This window comes from Ranitomeya variabilis, chromosome 2 (genome assembly GCF_051348905.1).
Source record: "Ranitomeya variabilis isolate aRanVar5 chromosome 2, aRanVar5.hap1, whole genome shotgun sequence".
NCBI classification, from domain to species: Eukaryota; Metazoa; Chordata; class Amphibia; order Anura; family Dendrobatidae; genus Ranitomeya; species Ranitomeya variabilis.
The window spans coordinates 465,916,375-465,932,314 of record NC_135233.1 but is presented as its reverse complement, the minus strand read 5'-3'; the positions used below and the strand labels follow the sequence as shown (position 1 = coordinate 465,932,314).

General features: G+C 49.9%; 1 protein-coding gene across 2 annotated transcripts in view; it reads left to right on the top strand.

Annotated features, from left to right (window-relative positions):
• The first annotated feature begins 226 nt into the window (after positions 1 to 226).
• STIP1 (stress induced phosphoprotein 1) overlaps positions 227 to 15,940 on the top strand; it is a 33,120-nt gene continuing 17,406 nt past the window's right edge. Inside the window, exons 1-9 of one of the 2 annotated variants that reach the window (XM_077287611.1) lie at positions 227 to 359; positions 2,925 to 3,134; positions 4,462 to 4,603; positions 4,684 to 4,825; positions 11,598 to 11,766; positions 12,391 to 12,517; positions 13,033 to 13,135; positions 14,196 to 14,316; positions 14,769 to 14,865. In XM_077287611.1, coding sequence (XP_077143726.1) covers positions 351 to 359; positions 2,925 to 3,134; positions 4,462 to 4,603; positions 4,684 to 4,825; positions 11,598 to 11,766; positions 12,391 to 12,517; positions 13,033 to 13,135; positions 14,196 to 14,316; positions 14,769 to 14,865 — 1,120 coding nt within the window. In that variant the 5' untranslated portion in view covers positions 227 to 350. Of the gene's footprint in view, positions 431 to 2,924; positions 3,135 to 4,461; positions 4,604 to 4,683; positions 4,826 to 11,597; positions 11,767 to 12,390; positions 12,518 to 13,032; positions 13,136 to 14,195; positions 14,317 to 14,768; positions 14,866 to 15,940 lie in introns of both variants that reach the window. The other variant, XM_077287612.1, reaches the window with a different exon arrangement.

The window sequence follows — 15,940 nt, the reverse complement described above, 5'->3', positions numbered from 1 at the left end:
GGTTTAAGGAATGACCGGAACACTGACCAATGACAGGCGGCGCTCGTGACGTCAGCCAATCCCTTCAGTGGAAGCTTCCAGAATTCACCGGCCAATTCCACCCAATTCACAATAACCGCCCCGACCAATAGCGTGCCAGCTCTCCGAGGGGCGGGGTTTACTAGCACCTGGCACCGCCCAGCAAGGGGAAGAGAGAGGAGCTGCTTGTTGATTGACGTGGGCACTGTCCAATCAGCAGCGTTCGTTTAAAGACTCCTGCGAATGGAGTGGCGCTGAGTGGGCGGGCGCAGAACTGTCATCTTCTAGTAGGTTCGAGAAGACGCGTGGAGAGGCCGGAATACAGTGCAGCTATGGAGACGGTAAGGGGCAGCGGCAGAAGTTACTGGCAGCGGCGGGAGTAGTCGCGGAGTCTAAGCGTAGTGGTATAATGGTGAGGAGAAGCGGCTATACCGGTGCGGAGACTGCGAGCTGTCCTACAGACAGTCACCGGCCTGTGTGTGAGGAGGCAGGAACTGCACGTCCGCTCTCCTGCTGCTCTGCCCGGGAGCAACATGGCGGCGGAACTGACCCCTGTGTGGCTGGTGTTAGCGAAAGATCTGACCTAACATGCCCTGCCTGGAGGGGGCGCTGCGGACGGGCCCCTGCCTGGAGGGGGCGCTGCGGACGGTCCCCTGCCTGGAGGGGGCGCTGCGGACGGGCCCTTGCCTGGAGGGGGCGCTGCGGACGGGCCCCTGCCTGGAGGGGGCGCTGCGGACGGGCCCCTGCCTGGAGGGGGCGCTGCGGACGGGCCCTTGCCTGGAGGGGGCGCTGCGGACGGGCCCTTGCCTGGAGGGGGCGCTGCGGACGGGCCCTTGCCTGGAGGGGGCGCTGCGGACGGGCCCCTGCCTGGAGGGGGCGCTGCGGACGGGCCCCTGCCTGGAGGGGGCGCTGCGGACGGGCCCCTGCCTGGAGGGGGCGCTGCGGACGGGCCCCTGCCTGGAGGGGGCGCTGCGGACGGGCCCCTGCCTGGAGGGGGCGCTGCGGACGGGCCCCTGCCTGGAGGGGGCGCTGCGGACGGGCCCCTGCCTGGAGGGGGCGCTGCGGACGGGCCCCTGCCTGGAGGGGGCGCTGCGGACGGGCCCCTGCCTGGAGGGGGCGCTGCGGACGGGCCCCTGCCTGGAGGGGGCGCTGCGGACGGGCCCCTGCCTGGAGGGGGCGCTGCGGACGGGCCCCTGCCTGGAGGGGGCGCTGCGGACGGGCCCCTGCCTGGAGGGGGCGCTGCGGACGGGCCCCTGCCTGGAGGGGGCGCTGCGGACGGGCCCCTGCCTGGAGGGGGCGCTGCGGACGGGCCCCTGCCTGGAGGGGGCGCTGCGGACGGGCCCCTGCCTGGAGGGGGCGCTGCGGACGGGCCCCTGCCTGGAGGGGGCGCGGCGGACGGGCCCCTGCCTGGAGGGGGCGCGGCGGGCGGGCCCCTGCCTGGAGGGGGCGCGGCGGGCGGGCCCCTGCCTGGAGGGGGCGCGGCGGGCGGGCCCCTGCCTGGAGGGGGCGCGGCGGGCGGGCCCCTGCCTGGAGGGGGCGCGGCGGGCGGGCCCCTGCCTGGAGGGGGCGCGGCGGGCGGGCCCCTGCCTGGAGGGGGCGCGGCGGGCGGGCCCCTGCCTGGCCGCCCCCCTTTCCTGCATGGCTAATTCTGTGAGACATCAGCGGCGAGGCCAGCCCCCTCTGTCCTGCAGGGCTAATGCGGTGAGGCCAGCCCCCTCTGTCCTGCAGGGCTATCAGCACAATAAATCATGACCTGACATTTGCAGAAAAGGCTGCAGGGACGCGTCCTGGCCATACTGCTCCCTCCCGCCGACATAACAGTACGGTTTATCATATATGTGCAGCGGTTTTTGCACTTTGTACCAGGAGCCGTCACATAACTGATTGCTAAAAATTTCTCTGTGCTCCTAATTTAATCCGGTCTCTGAGTGGAGACTCCTGGATTGTGGACGTGCTCCATATGGGCTGATGGCTGGTAAACTATGAATGCCTACATTGTTTAGCAATGTATGCAGCTTGTATTAAGGGGACGTATAAAATACCTTTTAAAGCTAAACAAAAATTTAGATAAGTGCCTTTCCAAATCTCCCCATCTTTAGCAGCATCACGCCGGTGGTCTTTGTGATGATAAGCCAAACACGCATCAAGGCTTTAGTGGTGATTCTTGCATGCCAGTCCATTGAGGTCAGTGATTAACTGCAGCGGTGATATGCATGCACTGCACATAATCCCGCAGCACCAGAAAACAGGCAGATGTGGACCACCATAGCGGCGGTGCTGGAGCTGTAAGGGTTTGTACAGGTGAACATTGATTTTACAACTTCTCGGCACGTAAGGGGGTAACTCCAGACAAGATGTTCTGCAAAATCGTTTGGCCGATTGTAATGGAAACGGCTGCAAGATCACGAAATGCAAAGATTGCAGCGACCTCTCTCTTAGCCAAAGCAGCCAAAGATCTCAGACAGCCCCTTTAACTGTAGCTGCTGTTGATCTCCTTCCTGCTAGATCTTGGCGTAAGTGGGGAAATTATAGTGTAGCCTTTGCTTTGGATAATTGCTTTTCAGCTCCGGAATTGTACGGTCCTCCGCAGAAAAGAAATCGTTCAAACTGTTTTGTTTTTTTTTCTATCCAACCCACGCTGCCCTGAGTGAGTCAGTGCGGGGGTGGTAGTGTTGGGGGACTGTAGAACACAAGGGGTTAAGCCATGATGTGCAAACTATAGCAGGGCTGGCTTCATGTGTGCCGATGCCAATTTAAATGTTTGCATTGGTGCATATGTGCAGAACATGGATCCAGGGCAAATGCCGGGAATGTGGAGAATATTAGCCGGCCTCGAATTATAAGGGGTGATAATCCAAGCTCTGCGCTCATTCACCTCTGTGTCGTTTTTTCTCTCTTTTTATCAGGCTAACGAATTAAAAGAGAAGGGTAACAAAGCTCTGTCAGCCGGGAATGTGGACGAAGCGGTGCGATGCTACACAGAAGCCATCAAACTGGACCCCAAAAACCACGTGTTGTTTAGTAATCGCTCAGCTGCCTACGCCAAAAAAAGGGAGTACTCCAAAGCCCTAGAAGATGGCTCCAAAACGGTGGAGCTGAAACCAGACTGGGGCAAGGTATAACTGTATTAACACGTATGGATGAAGCTGGTGTAACCTACATCTACTGCAGGATTTAAAGGGGTAGTCCAGTAGGTAGACGTTATTGCCACGGGACACTCTTATCCCCATTACAATGGAGCCTCAGTTCACAGGTCTTGGCACTGCTCCATTCATTCTCTATGAGACTGCCAAAGTGCTGTATTGGTTTTTCTCCATTAGTCCTACAGAAAATGAATGGAGCATCTGAATGGCATGTGTACTGCAGATCCATTCTGGCACTCTGGTGGGGGGGTCGGGAGCTGATTAGTTGTGGCCCCTAATAACCTAAAGGTTATCCCTTATCCTGCTGATAGATGATACCTTCCAAAACTGAAGAGAACACAGCGCTGTAATTGCCCCTTCGCTCTCAGGATCTGTGGAGGTCCCAAAGGTCTTGACAATTTGCCATCATTTATTATAATGGGAATACACCTTTTAGATGACACCAGGCTCTTGGGTATTAGTTTCCATCCTGTGGAGCTACAACTTTTAGGGAACTTTGACTCTCAGCAATCTGGACACCAACCTTTGTGGCATGCTGGGAGTTGTAGTTGGTCTCATACACTTTGAGTGAAGCAGCAATCTGACCTCTATTCTGTATGGACTCGTCTGAGCTGCTCTCCAACCTCTTGCTTGCTACGGTCATGCAATGATGAACATGATCTCTGGGCTATTGTTCTACTAATCATTGGGGCTCCCTGACATCTGATGATCAGGCACCCTCCTCTCGAAGTGACTGCAGCTTCCAAAGCATTGGTGGCGTTCAAGAACCTGCCCTGCAACAGTACCTCTCACCTCTTCTGGGGATCAGAGAAGGACTATTAGTGTGGGCAGAACATTGCTGCCTATCTGGTAGAAAAGCAGAAGCTGCATGATCAGGACTCTGGCTGATCAAAAAAAAAAAAAAAAAGTTTGTGTGGAGAGGCCCAGAAGATGTAAAACTTGACAGATCACAGAGGGTCCCAGAGCCCCACAAACGTGGCACTAACAGTGGCTGAAGATAGGAAAAAAGATGCCCAGAAATAGCAGGATAGTTCAGGATGCCGTTGAACAGGGGGAATATAGAAGAGGTAACCCATAAAACTAAGCCCACCGCCAAGGCATGGGGGCATAAGACCTTACAGGCATCCTTAGGAGAGCCCACCCATTATTATTACCCCTGAATTCCAATAAATGTGCCTTCCATGCTGTACTTGTAATTATAATGGTATTTTATGTTTGTAATAAAATTGAAAGTATTTTTTTTCTGCCTACATAGAGCTGGTTGATTAACCATAAACATAATGTCCCCCTTCTTATATAGGGATATTCCCGAAAAGCTGCAGCCTTGGAATTTCTTAATCGCTTTGAAGAAGCCAAGAAAACCTATGAAGAGGGTCTAAGACATGAGCCTACAAATGCACAGCTGAAGGAGGGCCTGCAGAACATGGAGGCACGGCTAGCAGGTACCAATTCAGTTCACAAGGTCACCAATCATTTAGTTATTTTTTAATTATTTACTAATTATATTTCCCTTTCTTTGCAGAAAGAAAGTTTATGAATCCTTTTAATTCCCCTAACCTGTTCCAGAAACTAGAGTCCGACCCTCGTACACGAGCCCTCCTTAGTGACCCCAGCTACAAGGAACTTATAGATCAACTGAGAAGCAAACCATCTGACCTCGGCACGTGAGTACAAACCCATCTATAATTAATGGAAACCGTAAGCGTTTATGGTTAAAGGCGATAAACTCTCCACATGTCCACGGATTGTGTCACGCAGTGAGTCGAGCTGAGCTCCAATGCCACTTACAAGCTGCGGATAGGTGTGGCACAGCCATGTTTTTCTAACCCTGCATTACCCCTTTTAAGTTATTGCTCCCAAGGCACAAGTGGGTTTTCTTGCGTCAGTGTGGGTTTGCTTAACTCAAGTGCACTAATCCATATATGCACCGCTGTGTAACTAGGAGATTAAAATGGAAATAAAACAAGTGTGTGTTTTTAAGTGCTTCTGTCACTTATAATATGACGCATAACTTTATTGACCAAACAACCTTTACCGTATTTTTTGGTCTGTTAGATGCACTATTTAGCAAGAAAAAAAACTTGCTAAAAAGTGCGTGCGACTTAAAGTACAAAAGAAGTTTCTTCTGCATCTTTCTTCCTAGTCACCTGGGAGAACTATGCAGCACACTGATCTTGCTGCCTTCCCAAAACTGATCTATCTGATCAGAGCCGGGCAGTAGAGAAAGGTAAACTATCTTCCAGGATATCAGTCCTGTGATCAGTTGCACGCCTTCAGGAAACTGGAAAGTATAGGGAATAAGAAGATTTCCCTCCTGGTATTAAACTACTAATGAATACAATCTGTAAGATGCCTACAGCAGAGATGTGTGTGTGTGTGTGTGTGTGTGTGTGTGTGTGTGTGTATAGTATATTTATATGGTTGTATGCAGCAGAGCTCTAAGTTTACTTGCATAAGTAGCTATATTTTGTGTGTGCCCAGTGCAGCAGAGCCAAGTGTGTAGAATGTGAATGCTGCAAAAAAACATTAATAGTAGTTTTCTGTAATTCAGACCACCTATAACTTCTTCAGAGCAATTTGACACCACTTCTTAATTAAATCTTCCCTGATGGTGTAAATATCAGCAATTTCTGAGCCTATTGGGTGTCTTATAGTAAGGTGCATCCTATGGTCCGGAAAATGCCGCAATGTGTGTATCCAACATGCCATGTTACGTGATGTGAGAGTGACTGTATGTATAATTTCCACATGATATCAAATGCTTGTTCATTTTAATGAGTCCGCATCGAGCAACATCATGGGGCTGACAGAAGGGGGGGGGGACTCTTTGCTTAGTCTAACCTCCATAATGCAGTAGTAAAAAGTATAATTTCTCCTACGCCTCATTGGGGGACACAGACCGTGGGTGTTATGCTGCTTGCCACTAGGAGGACACTAAGTGATACAAAGAAAGTTAGCTCCTCCCCTGCAGTATACACCCTCCTGCTGGCCCTCAGCTAACCAGTTCTTGCTTAGTGTCTGTAGGAGGCACTTGGGTCTGTTTTCAGACCCCAACTTTCTTATTTTAATTTTAATTTTAATTTTTCTGTAAATTTTCATTTTTTATTCAACGGAGTGAAGGGGGCGACGGATCCTTTTTTATGGGACCCGCTCTCCCCCGAACCAGCAACAGGCGAGCACGGCGAGTATACCTCCCCGTCCCTCTCCTGCGACGTTGGAGCACGCCAATTTTTACTGGGGCAACGGGTTTCCATCTTTGGTCCCGATTTCCCTTCCCCCTGCAAGACGGCGAGCACATAGAGCCTGGCTCTCATGTTCCTCTCCGGGGGCCCGACATACAAGGCCCACATTACATGGCGTTGCATACTTGCGGCTAGAGCCCAAAGGGATTACAGAAGAGGATGGAGCGCGCAGGTACAGGGGGACCTGCATTACAGGACTGTGAGTATATCAGGAGTTCCCCTCCTGCGCTCCAGATCACTTTGCGGCCGCACACCGCCGGGCAGGCCGGAAATTTAGTCCCCGGCTTTTCAGCCGGAGTAGGCCGCAGTGGCCTCTATGGGGCAGGCGCCGGCGGTACTTGCGGCAGAGCCCCTGGGGACAGGCGCCGGCGGTCGGGAAACTGCGGCGGTTAGCGTCGCTCCGTTGCGGCCGCCGCGCATCGCCAGGCAGGCCGAAAATTTAGTCCCCGGCTTCTCAGCTGGAGTAGGCCGCAGTGGGCAGATCCCTCCCACGGCCGTAACCCCGCCCCCTATATCGGCGCTTCTCGTCTGGGACGAGAGGCGCCCTGCAGATCTCGGGGGCCATTCTTCCTCACGCTGCCTGCGTGGAAGATGCGGTCCTGGGGGTGCCACTGGCCGGTACGCCAGCGGCAATCATTCGGCGCGCGGCCCGCCGACGCACTCCACCGGCAGGCTCCAAAAATTTAGTCCCCGGCTTTTGCAGCCGGACTAGGCCGCAGTTGAAATCCCTTTCAGGGGCGAAGGTGCCTTCATGGTCCCGATGGGCTGAACTTCGTGGATGTACAGAAGCCCCCCTCCATGGTCCGGGCAGCCCCCACTATCCCACCACTGTGAAAGCGGATGGCACAAGGAGGCAGACGGTTCCTCTCCACCTCCCTAACAAAGGGATGATGGATTGAGGTTTATCTCTCTATCCCTGCACCGTCCACGCTGCAATACCCGACATCCGCGGCAGCTCCATGCCGGGACGCGCACCGTTGGTAAGTGGATCCTGCCAGCAGTGGGCTTCTGCAGCGGGATATTGACAGGCAGTCTCAGACTTCCCTGTGGCCACCTCCCTGAGGTAACGCTCCAGCCGGCTAACAAATTTAGCTCCCGGCTTTGGCCGATGTGTAGTCCGCACCCCAGAAGCGCACCGTGTCGTTTCCTGGCGCTTAGCGCCTGACGCGGAAGCGCTCAATTTTCTCGAGCAACGGGTGACCACCCCTAACTTCTACGCTGACGCCGGCTGCAGAAATTTACGCCCCGGCTGGGGCCTATTCATGGAAGTTTCGAGGCTCCGCCCACGTCGTGCCTGTGGCTCCGCCCCCTGAATTGGCGCTTCTCGCCCGCTGCGAGATTTTACCTAAACCCGCATGACCAGTATTCCTGGTCTTAAAGTCACACGACCAGTATTCTCTGGTCTTAAAGGCACGTGACCAGTATTCCCTGGTCTTAAAGGCACGTGACCAGTATTCCCTGGTCTAAAGGCACGTGACCAGTATTCCCTGGTCTTAAAGGCACGTGACCAGTATTCCCTGGTCTTAAGGGTACGTGACCAGTATCCCCTGGTCTTAAAGGCACGTGACCAGTATTCCCTGGTCTTAAAGGCGCGTGACCAGTATTCCCTGGTCTTAAGGGCGCGTGACCAGAATTCCCGGGTTTTAAAGACACGGGACCAGTAAGTATCCCCGGGTCTTAAACGCACACGTTCAGCATTCCCTGGTCTTAAAGGCACACGTCCAGTATTCCCTGGTCTTAAAGTCACACGACCAGTATTCCCTGGTCTTAAAGTCACACGACCAGTATTCCCTGGTCTTAAAGGCACACGACCAGTATTCCCTGGTCTTAAAGGCACACGACCAGTATTCCCTGGTCTTGAGGGCACCATGACCAATCCGAAACTGGTCATAAATGAGGAGCCCTCTGCCGCTGATCCCAGTTTATCCCAGTGTAACTAGTTCCCTCAGCCTAAACTCCCTCGTAGAGCTTTTGCCATCCAGTCCGGATATGCGATTCACTGGACAGAAGCCTCTACGTGGGACGCTATGCCTGGTCTGATTTTTAAGGGCGACAGGCACTTTAAAGGGCGCCAGTCTCCCCACACCATCAACAGACGGGCACTCGAAGGTCCAGGCCTAACGCCAGACAACCTGTCCTGTCCACCCGGAGACCTGCACTCTGTGGATGTACAGAGGCATCCTTTTTTCGGGCGTCTGAGCACCCCCCTCTGCATCACCAAGGCGAATTTCCCTCTCCACTTCCTTGTTAAGAGGATGGTGGATTGAGGCTCCTAATTTTTAACTCTGCAATGACCTGCTGGAAGCAGCGGCGCATTCTGCCACTCGGCAGATTAACCGGGTACAATCTCCTGTGGTTTACCTACCAGTATCCCTGCCCGATATGTCCTCCATTAAAAATGCCACGATCTGTCAAATAGCACATCTGGTTTGTTCCGTTTGGCAGCTACGGGTCCAGCCCTTTAACCTCCCTATCCGCCGCATAGATTGCTAGAGCAACGGTCTCCTGCTTGGAGTCCTTAACTACTTTGATTCACACCAGTATCCCTTTCCTGAAGACAGTTCAGCTGGTCAATCATATTTTTGAGCGGGAGACTAACGAAGAATCGTACGTTTCCGCAGCCCCGACCAACAGTAAAAGGGTTGTCCAGGACAGTCTAGATCTAAGGGATCTTGGTTCCTAAAAGGGGGAACGATAAGTAGGACCGATCCCAGACCTCAAACTTCTAACAATCTTTTCACAAGGTTCTTCTTCTTCGATTGGAGTCTCATCCGCTCAGCCATTACTTCAACAAAAAAGGTGCAGTTTCTGGCATCCATCGACATTCGGGATGCCTAACCTCTTCAAAAATTCCTTTGCTTTTCCATTCGTGAACAGCATTTAAGTCACGACCTTGTTCTTCGGCCTTGCTACCGCATCCAGGGTGTTCGCAAGGGTCATGGCGGCTGTCATCTTGCACCTAGAGGCGTGGTCGTCTTACCCTGTTTGACCGACTGTTTACCCACCCTTGCAGGACTACGCTAAGTCGTCTATATCACTTGCGATACCCTCTCACCTGGGCTGGTGGCTAGACTTAGACAACTCCTCATTTCCAGTCCAACAGATATCCTTTTTGAGGATGATCCAGTATTCTTCCAGAAGGGTGGTAAATCTCCCTCCAGACAAGGTCATGGTTTTTCAACAGGGAGCTCGCGCTCTTGCTCACTCATCCCCTTATTTCATTCGATTTGCTGGGAGGGTTCCAAAAAAAAAAAAAAAAACGGAGACGACAATGGAAGCAGTTTCCTTTGCTCCGTTAGTTTTCAGCAAGTCAAGCAGCCTTTCAGACGATAGTCTCTGAGCTCCTTCTTCATCCGGAGTTTTTTCTCCCGGTTCCATGGTTACTAGTAACTTCCAATGCCAGTCCTCTTCTCCCGATCATTGCTCTGGAGATCTCAAGGGTAGTCCTATAGTAGGTCCACTCCTTATGGCGGGTCAACCCATCCGAATTCAATTGGACAACGCCACGGCTGTGTCATACGTCAATCATCTAGCGAGTACCCACGTTCAAGCACCATGGCCAAAGTACCTCACATGGGCCGAGATCTATCACTCGGTGATCTTGGCAGTACATATCCCAGGAGTAGAACTCTGGGCTGCGAACATATTTAGCCGTCAGGGTTTCACCTCAAGTGAGTGGGAACTTCACCGGAAGTATTCCATCAGACCCGCCTTCACTGGAGCTCTACAGTTGTAGCTCGGATGGCGTCCTGACTGATCGCCTGTGTACTGGAGTTTGTTGTTCGGCCTCGAGATCCAGGAGCCTTCGCACTGCATGCTCCGGTTATTCCGTGGTACCAGTTTCCACTTCCGAAAGCTTTTCAGAAGCAGAAAGGGCCCCAGTGATCCTCGGAAATCCGCACTGACCACGTCAGTTCGCTTGCGGAGCTGGTAGCTTTCTGTCTTTCTGCAACAAAACTGCAAGTAGGGACCACCTCGCAGGATGTTTTTCACATGTAGTTCTTCCCTATTGCATACCGTTAGATCATTGGGATCTATTCTATTAGGGAAGGTTGCCCCCTTTTCTCTCGGCGATATCCTCATCCTGACGAGTCTTCGGTGCTAACGGGTCTTTTCAGACTTTTTTCTCTTATTTCCTTCAAGGCAAGGTTGTCCTCAAGCCTTCCCTGTCCCTAGTTACCAAGGTGGTATTGTATTACTACTGTCATGAGGGCATAGTTCTTCCCTCATCTCTTTTGGCACCACTCCACAAAATGGAATGAGGTCCCCATATTCCGGACAGAGCAAGTGCTCTGAGTAGGTATGTCTTGAGGACGGCGTCCTTCCGAAGGTTGGACACTGTATCTTGGGTTTCCTACCGGTAAGAGGAAGGCTTCCTGACTTTTACAGGAAGGGTTTGGCCGTCTCCATCGGCCATTTAGCCTGGTGTATTCTTTCACCATCCAGGAGTCCTTCCGTGTTAGATGACAGCCTATTTTCCCGTCTATCGTGGGTTCCAGGCACCAGGCGTCAACAAGACACGCCTGCAAGCTTGCGGATTCGTCCAGTCCGCATGCATTCTTGAAGCATTATAATTCCCAGACTTCCACAGATGTGACTCTGGGCAGGCGGACTCTGCAGGCCGCGGTGGCGCACTTGTAAGTAGCAGTTACACAGAGCCTGATCTGACGTTGTCCCCACCCAGGGACTGCTTTGGTACGTCCCACGGTCTGTGTCCCCCAATGAGGCGTAGGAGAAAAGGAGATTTTTGTTTACTTACCGTAAAATCTTTTTCTCCGAGCCAATCATTGGGGGACACAGCTCCCACCCTAGTATTGGCTTATGCTTGTTTTTACAATCCGATATGCTATACTCTCATATATAATATGACATGCTGTAAGCTAATATGTTGTTACTGATCTCCTACTGCTTTTTGCACCGAACTGGTTAGCTGAGGGCCAGCAGGAGGGTGTATACTGCAGGGGAGGAGCTAACTTTCTTTGTATCACTTAGTGTCCTCCTAGTGGCAAGCAGCATAACACCCACCGTCTGTGTCCCCCAATGATTGGCTCGGAGAAAAAGATTTTACGGTAAGTAAACAAAAATCTCCTTTTAAGAAGTGAAACTCCCAAGATAGGAGTGTTCTGGTATTATTCCTGTGAGGATTAATAAATTAGTGAATATATATAAATTTTTTTAAAAAATTTTTCTGCAGAAAGCTGCAAGATCCGCGAGTCATGACTACACTAAGTGTGTTACTTGGAGTGGAACTTGGAAGTGTTGATGATGATGAAGAGGAACCGCCTGCACCACCTCCCCCTCAGCCCAAGAAGGAGACTAAGCCAGAGCCAATGGAAGAAGATCTCCCAGAAAACAAAAAACAGGTAACCATGAATTCCATCTATTAATTTCCCACCTGCTCGTTTTCACTCTATCTCCACCCAGCCCTCTTTGATTGACAGCTCTGGTTTCATAGAGCCAGAGAAGGGTGGAGATAGATGGAAAGGTGCCCTTAAATATTGATCCATGTCATGTTGAGCCCAGCGCCTCTACTTGGTTTGAACAGTTATTCTGTGCTGACGGACTCACTTTAAAGGAATTATATTAATATCACAAGTGGATGGATGATTAAGTGTCTGATCGTTGAGGCTTCCAACACTTGGACTCCTACTGAACACAAGAACAAGGGTCCTGAGTTCCCTTGTTTAAATAGCTATGAGGTTGAACATGTGGACTGCTGCTCTATTCAGACAGACAGACATAGATATAAAGCTCAATATTCTGAAAACTTCGTCAGTCTCTTTGACTTTTAATGAAGCAGCAGTAGACACGCTCCATCTCCTCTTTATTGCAATGGATAACTTGGATACCCTTGTTTATTTAAACGTTGAGGGACCCTGAGTTATCAGATATTTATATATTTAGGCTATGTGATCCAACTTTTTTTTTTTTTCCTCTTTTGGTTCTTTAATGGCTTGACAAAATGTCAAACTTTCTCATACCCTCAGGCTCAAAAGGAGAAGGAGCTAGGCAATGAAGCTTACAAGAAGAAAGAGTTTAACGTTGCCCTGAAGCATTATTCTGAAGCCCAGAAACTTGATCCAACTAACATGACTTATATAACTAATCAGGCTGGTAAGTTCCTACTTCGATCCTCTTTTGGAAATATGTATATGTTGGATTTCAAAGAGGTTGCCTGACATTATTTTCTTCCCTTGGGTGTGGGTTGGTATGACATAACAAATGGCTGCATAGTCGCCTGCTGTCACCCCCTGGGGATTCAGCGCAGCTTGCTCTAGTGGTCAGCGCCACTTCCAGAAGAAATGGTTACGCAGTCCAAATGTCACCACTGCGCTGGGCCAAGTGATTGGCGGCAGCGTTCAGGTGACTGGAGCGGTATTCCATCAGAGAATCTGCGTACTTCTCCAGTCCCTGAATACTGCGCAAGCTTCGGTGGTCCTGTGACATCCAGAGGATCCTGTCATGGCGTGCAACCAGAGATGCCTTCACTGGATTCCCAGTGGTGGCAGAATGTTAGTTTCTCCGTGCATAAGAAATTGGGGAATAAAAATTGGCACTGGGCAACTACTTTAATTACAATGTAAATCATTTTCCAAAATCTCACTGACCGCCATTGATTTGTTATTCAGCTGTGTACTTTGAACAAGCGGATTACAATCGATGCCGAGAGCTATGCGAAAACGCCATTGAAGTAGGAAGAGAGAATCGTGAAGACTACAGACAAATTGCCAAGTGAGTTCCAGTGGAGTGATGTGTGCGCATATGTCCTTATGTAGTCTGTTGTGTGACGATCCATGGAACTGTGACTTATGTAGCTAAAATATAACACAATTGATATAAATGTACCACATTTTGCGCACTATAAAACACAACGGACCATAATACGCAGCCCAAATTTTGGGGAGGAAGAAAAAAAAGTGGCGCGTCGTAGTCCGATTTTACGGTAGCTTACTAGGAGCAGGCGGCTGCAGTGACATGGGATCACAGGAGCCAAGGATGTTGCAGGACTGGGGCGATGCTGAGATCTCATCTCCTATATCTCAATCTACGTGGCCATTTTCGTTAAGTCCGCTGTAGTGAAAACAATGGGAAGTGCAGGGACTGCACCGACATTTTGTGGAAGCCTGGGCCCACCACATCCTCGCACCCATTCCAACTAGCTCGGTGCCCGCAGCATTGCTCCACTTGTGCCTTCATCGCCAGCTTCCTGCAGCAGCGACCCTGCCTCCTGTGACTCCTCTCCACTGGAAAGCTACATTTGGATTATAACGCACCTCCATTATCCTCCCAAATATGGGGAGGGGGGGAAAAGTCCGTCATATAATCTGAAAAATACGATAATACAAAAAAATATATAATTGTCTGGATTCACAACTTTGTATTGTAACTAGAGCTAAGCAAGTAGATTAGTAGCACCGTGTGACGGGCCTGGTCAGTATTCTGGATAGGAGCCCTGCAAACCGCTTCCTATGTTGATGGCATCGGTGGCTCTTTTGATCAGCTTGTGTGATGCACACCCAACATTGCGCCAGGCTGGCTAACAAAAAGAGGAGCTGCAGATGTTGACAGGTAGGTATTTCACTTCGCTCCTATGTAAAATACTGACCTGGCTGCTGGACCAGAGTCCTGGGGTCCTGCAAATGTATTCGCTTATCTCTAATTGTAACATGTAGACAATTTTGTTTTTTATTTATTTTATTTTTTTTTCCAAAGACACCTCTTATCAAAAATATTGCTCTGTTATATTGGATTATATTGCCTGCTAAAATCCATCTCTTCCTTCTTTCTGCAGAGCTTATGCACGCATTGGAAACTCCTATTACAAAGAAGAAAAGTGCAAGGAAGCAATTCAGTTCTTCAACAAATCTCTGGCAGAGCACAGAACACCAGATGTTCTCAAGAAATGTCAGCAGGTCGGTTTTCATAGAAGCAGAAGGAAAGAAATGTGAAATGCCCACAGACAATGCAGGATTCTCTTAATTGTTGTGTACAAATAAGGCGTGTTATGTATATACCATGGCAGCGGTGCCCTGGTATTGCACAGCTAAGAAATCTGTTCTAGTAGAAAAATAGTTACGCTGGTGCAATTTTCCGAGTTATTGGTGTTCTTTCATGAATGAGTTGGGCTTGGCACAATTTTATGGTCCCATAAACTTTTTCCAATACATGGGTTGAAAAAAGTGAAGGGGCTTTATACATATGTCATATTTTTCAATGTATTTATTCCAGAGAGGTGCTCTAAATTCATTAATATATCATCTGTTCTGATAAATATTGAGACAAGTCATTGTGATTTCCCAATGTTTGAAATGTACAAAACAGGTAATTTTCTTGTATATGAATTTTATCATTGTTTTATGTGCAGGCAGAGAAAATACTGAAAGACCAGGAGCGACTAGCATACATCAATCCTGAGCTAGCGCTAGAGGAGAAGAATAAAGGCAACGAAGCCTTCCAAAAAGGTAAAGCCTGTTAATTTGCAAACCCCATGGTCTGCCCTAGTCTTGAAGTATTATTACAGTGTGCATCGATGTAGATTAAGTTGTCTCTTGACCGCAGGCAATAAACTTTTGTTCTGTAAATGTAACTAGGGAGCTGCTTTAAAGGATTTCTCCTCTTCCTTCAGTGCTCCTTGCCCAGGAGACTGACCACCCCGAGACTGCAGGGTGACCGATAACCTGAGCCATGAGCAGTACCCACCAGAATCTAGAAAATGTTTTCATAGAGGAAATTGCAAAGTTGATTTGTTTTTAAAAGTACTTTGCAATTTTTACATTGCTCGGGTCCATTGCTGAGTCTCCATGGCTGCTTCCGGTGTTTGGTCTTGTGTGCAGTGCACATCATGGCTCTGTGCAGCTCGTACCATCTACATCGGGAGAGCTGCTGAGCTTATCGCTGACCGAATCGCTGCAGAAAAGAACACACTGGGAGCAGCTATGGAGACTTTGAGCTGGACCAGGGGATGTGGAGTGAAGCACATGATGCACAGAAAGCTGTCAATCAGTGTTGGCGGAAGGGTTCTACCGAGCTGATTAATATGGGGGATTACCTGGCAGGATTAAAAGGGATGTCCATTACTAGGACAACCCCTTCTTGATCTAAATGTTTATCCCTGGGCACCAAGTGTCACAACCGCACGAGGGCCACTGGACTGGGAATGCCGATACTGTAACGGAAGGCGAGTATAAGCTTTTTTTATTATTATTATTTTATTGGGCCAAACATTTAGATCAAGCAGGGGTTGTCCCAAGTAGTGGACAACCCCTTTAATAGTCCTCTAGTGATAATCTGCTGCTAAAACCGATTTTGAGAACTTCCGCAATCAGACCAGTAAGTGACACAACGCTGGAATTGGGGTCTTGACTCCTACATTATCCTGCTCTCAGATTAGGTGGCAAAATACCTGATGACAGAAGCACAAAAATAAATGAATATAAGCCGCTAAGAGTTTGCATTGTTGCAGCTCTTCATATTAAATTCATGATAGTGTTTTGATGGTGTAGATGTGTGCAAATAAATGCAATTTTCGTAGCATTA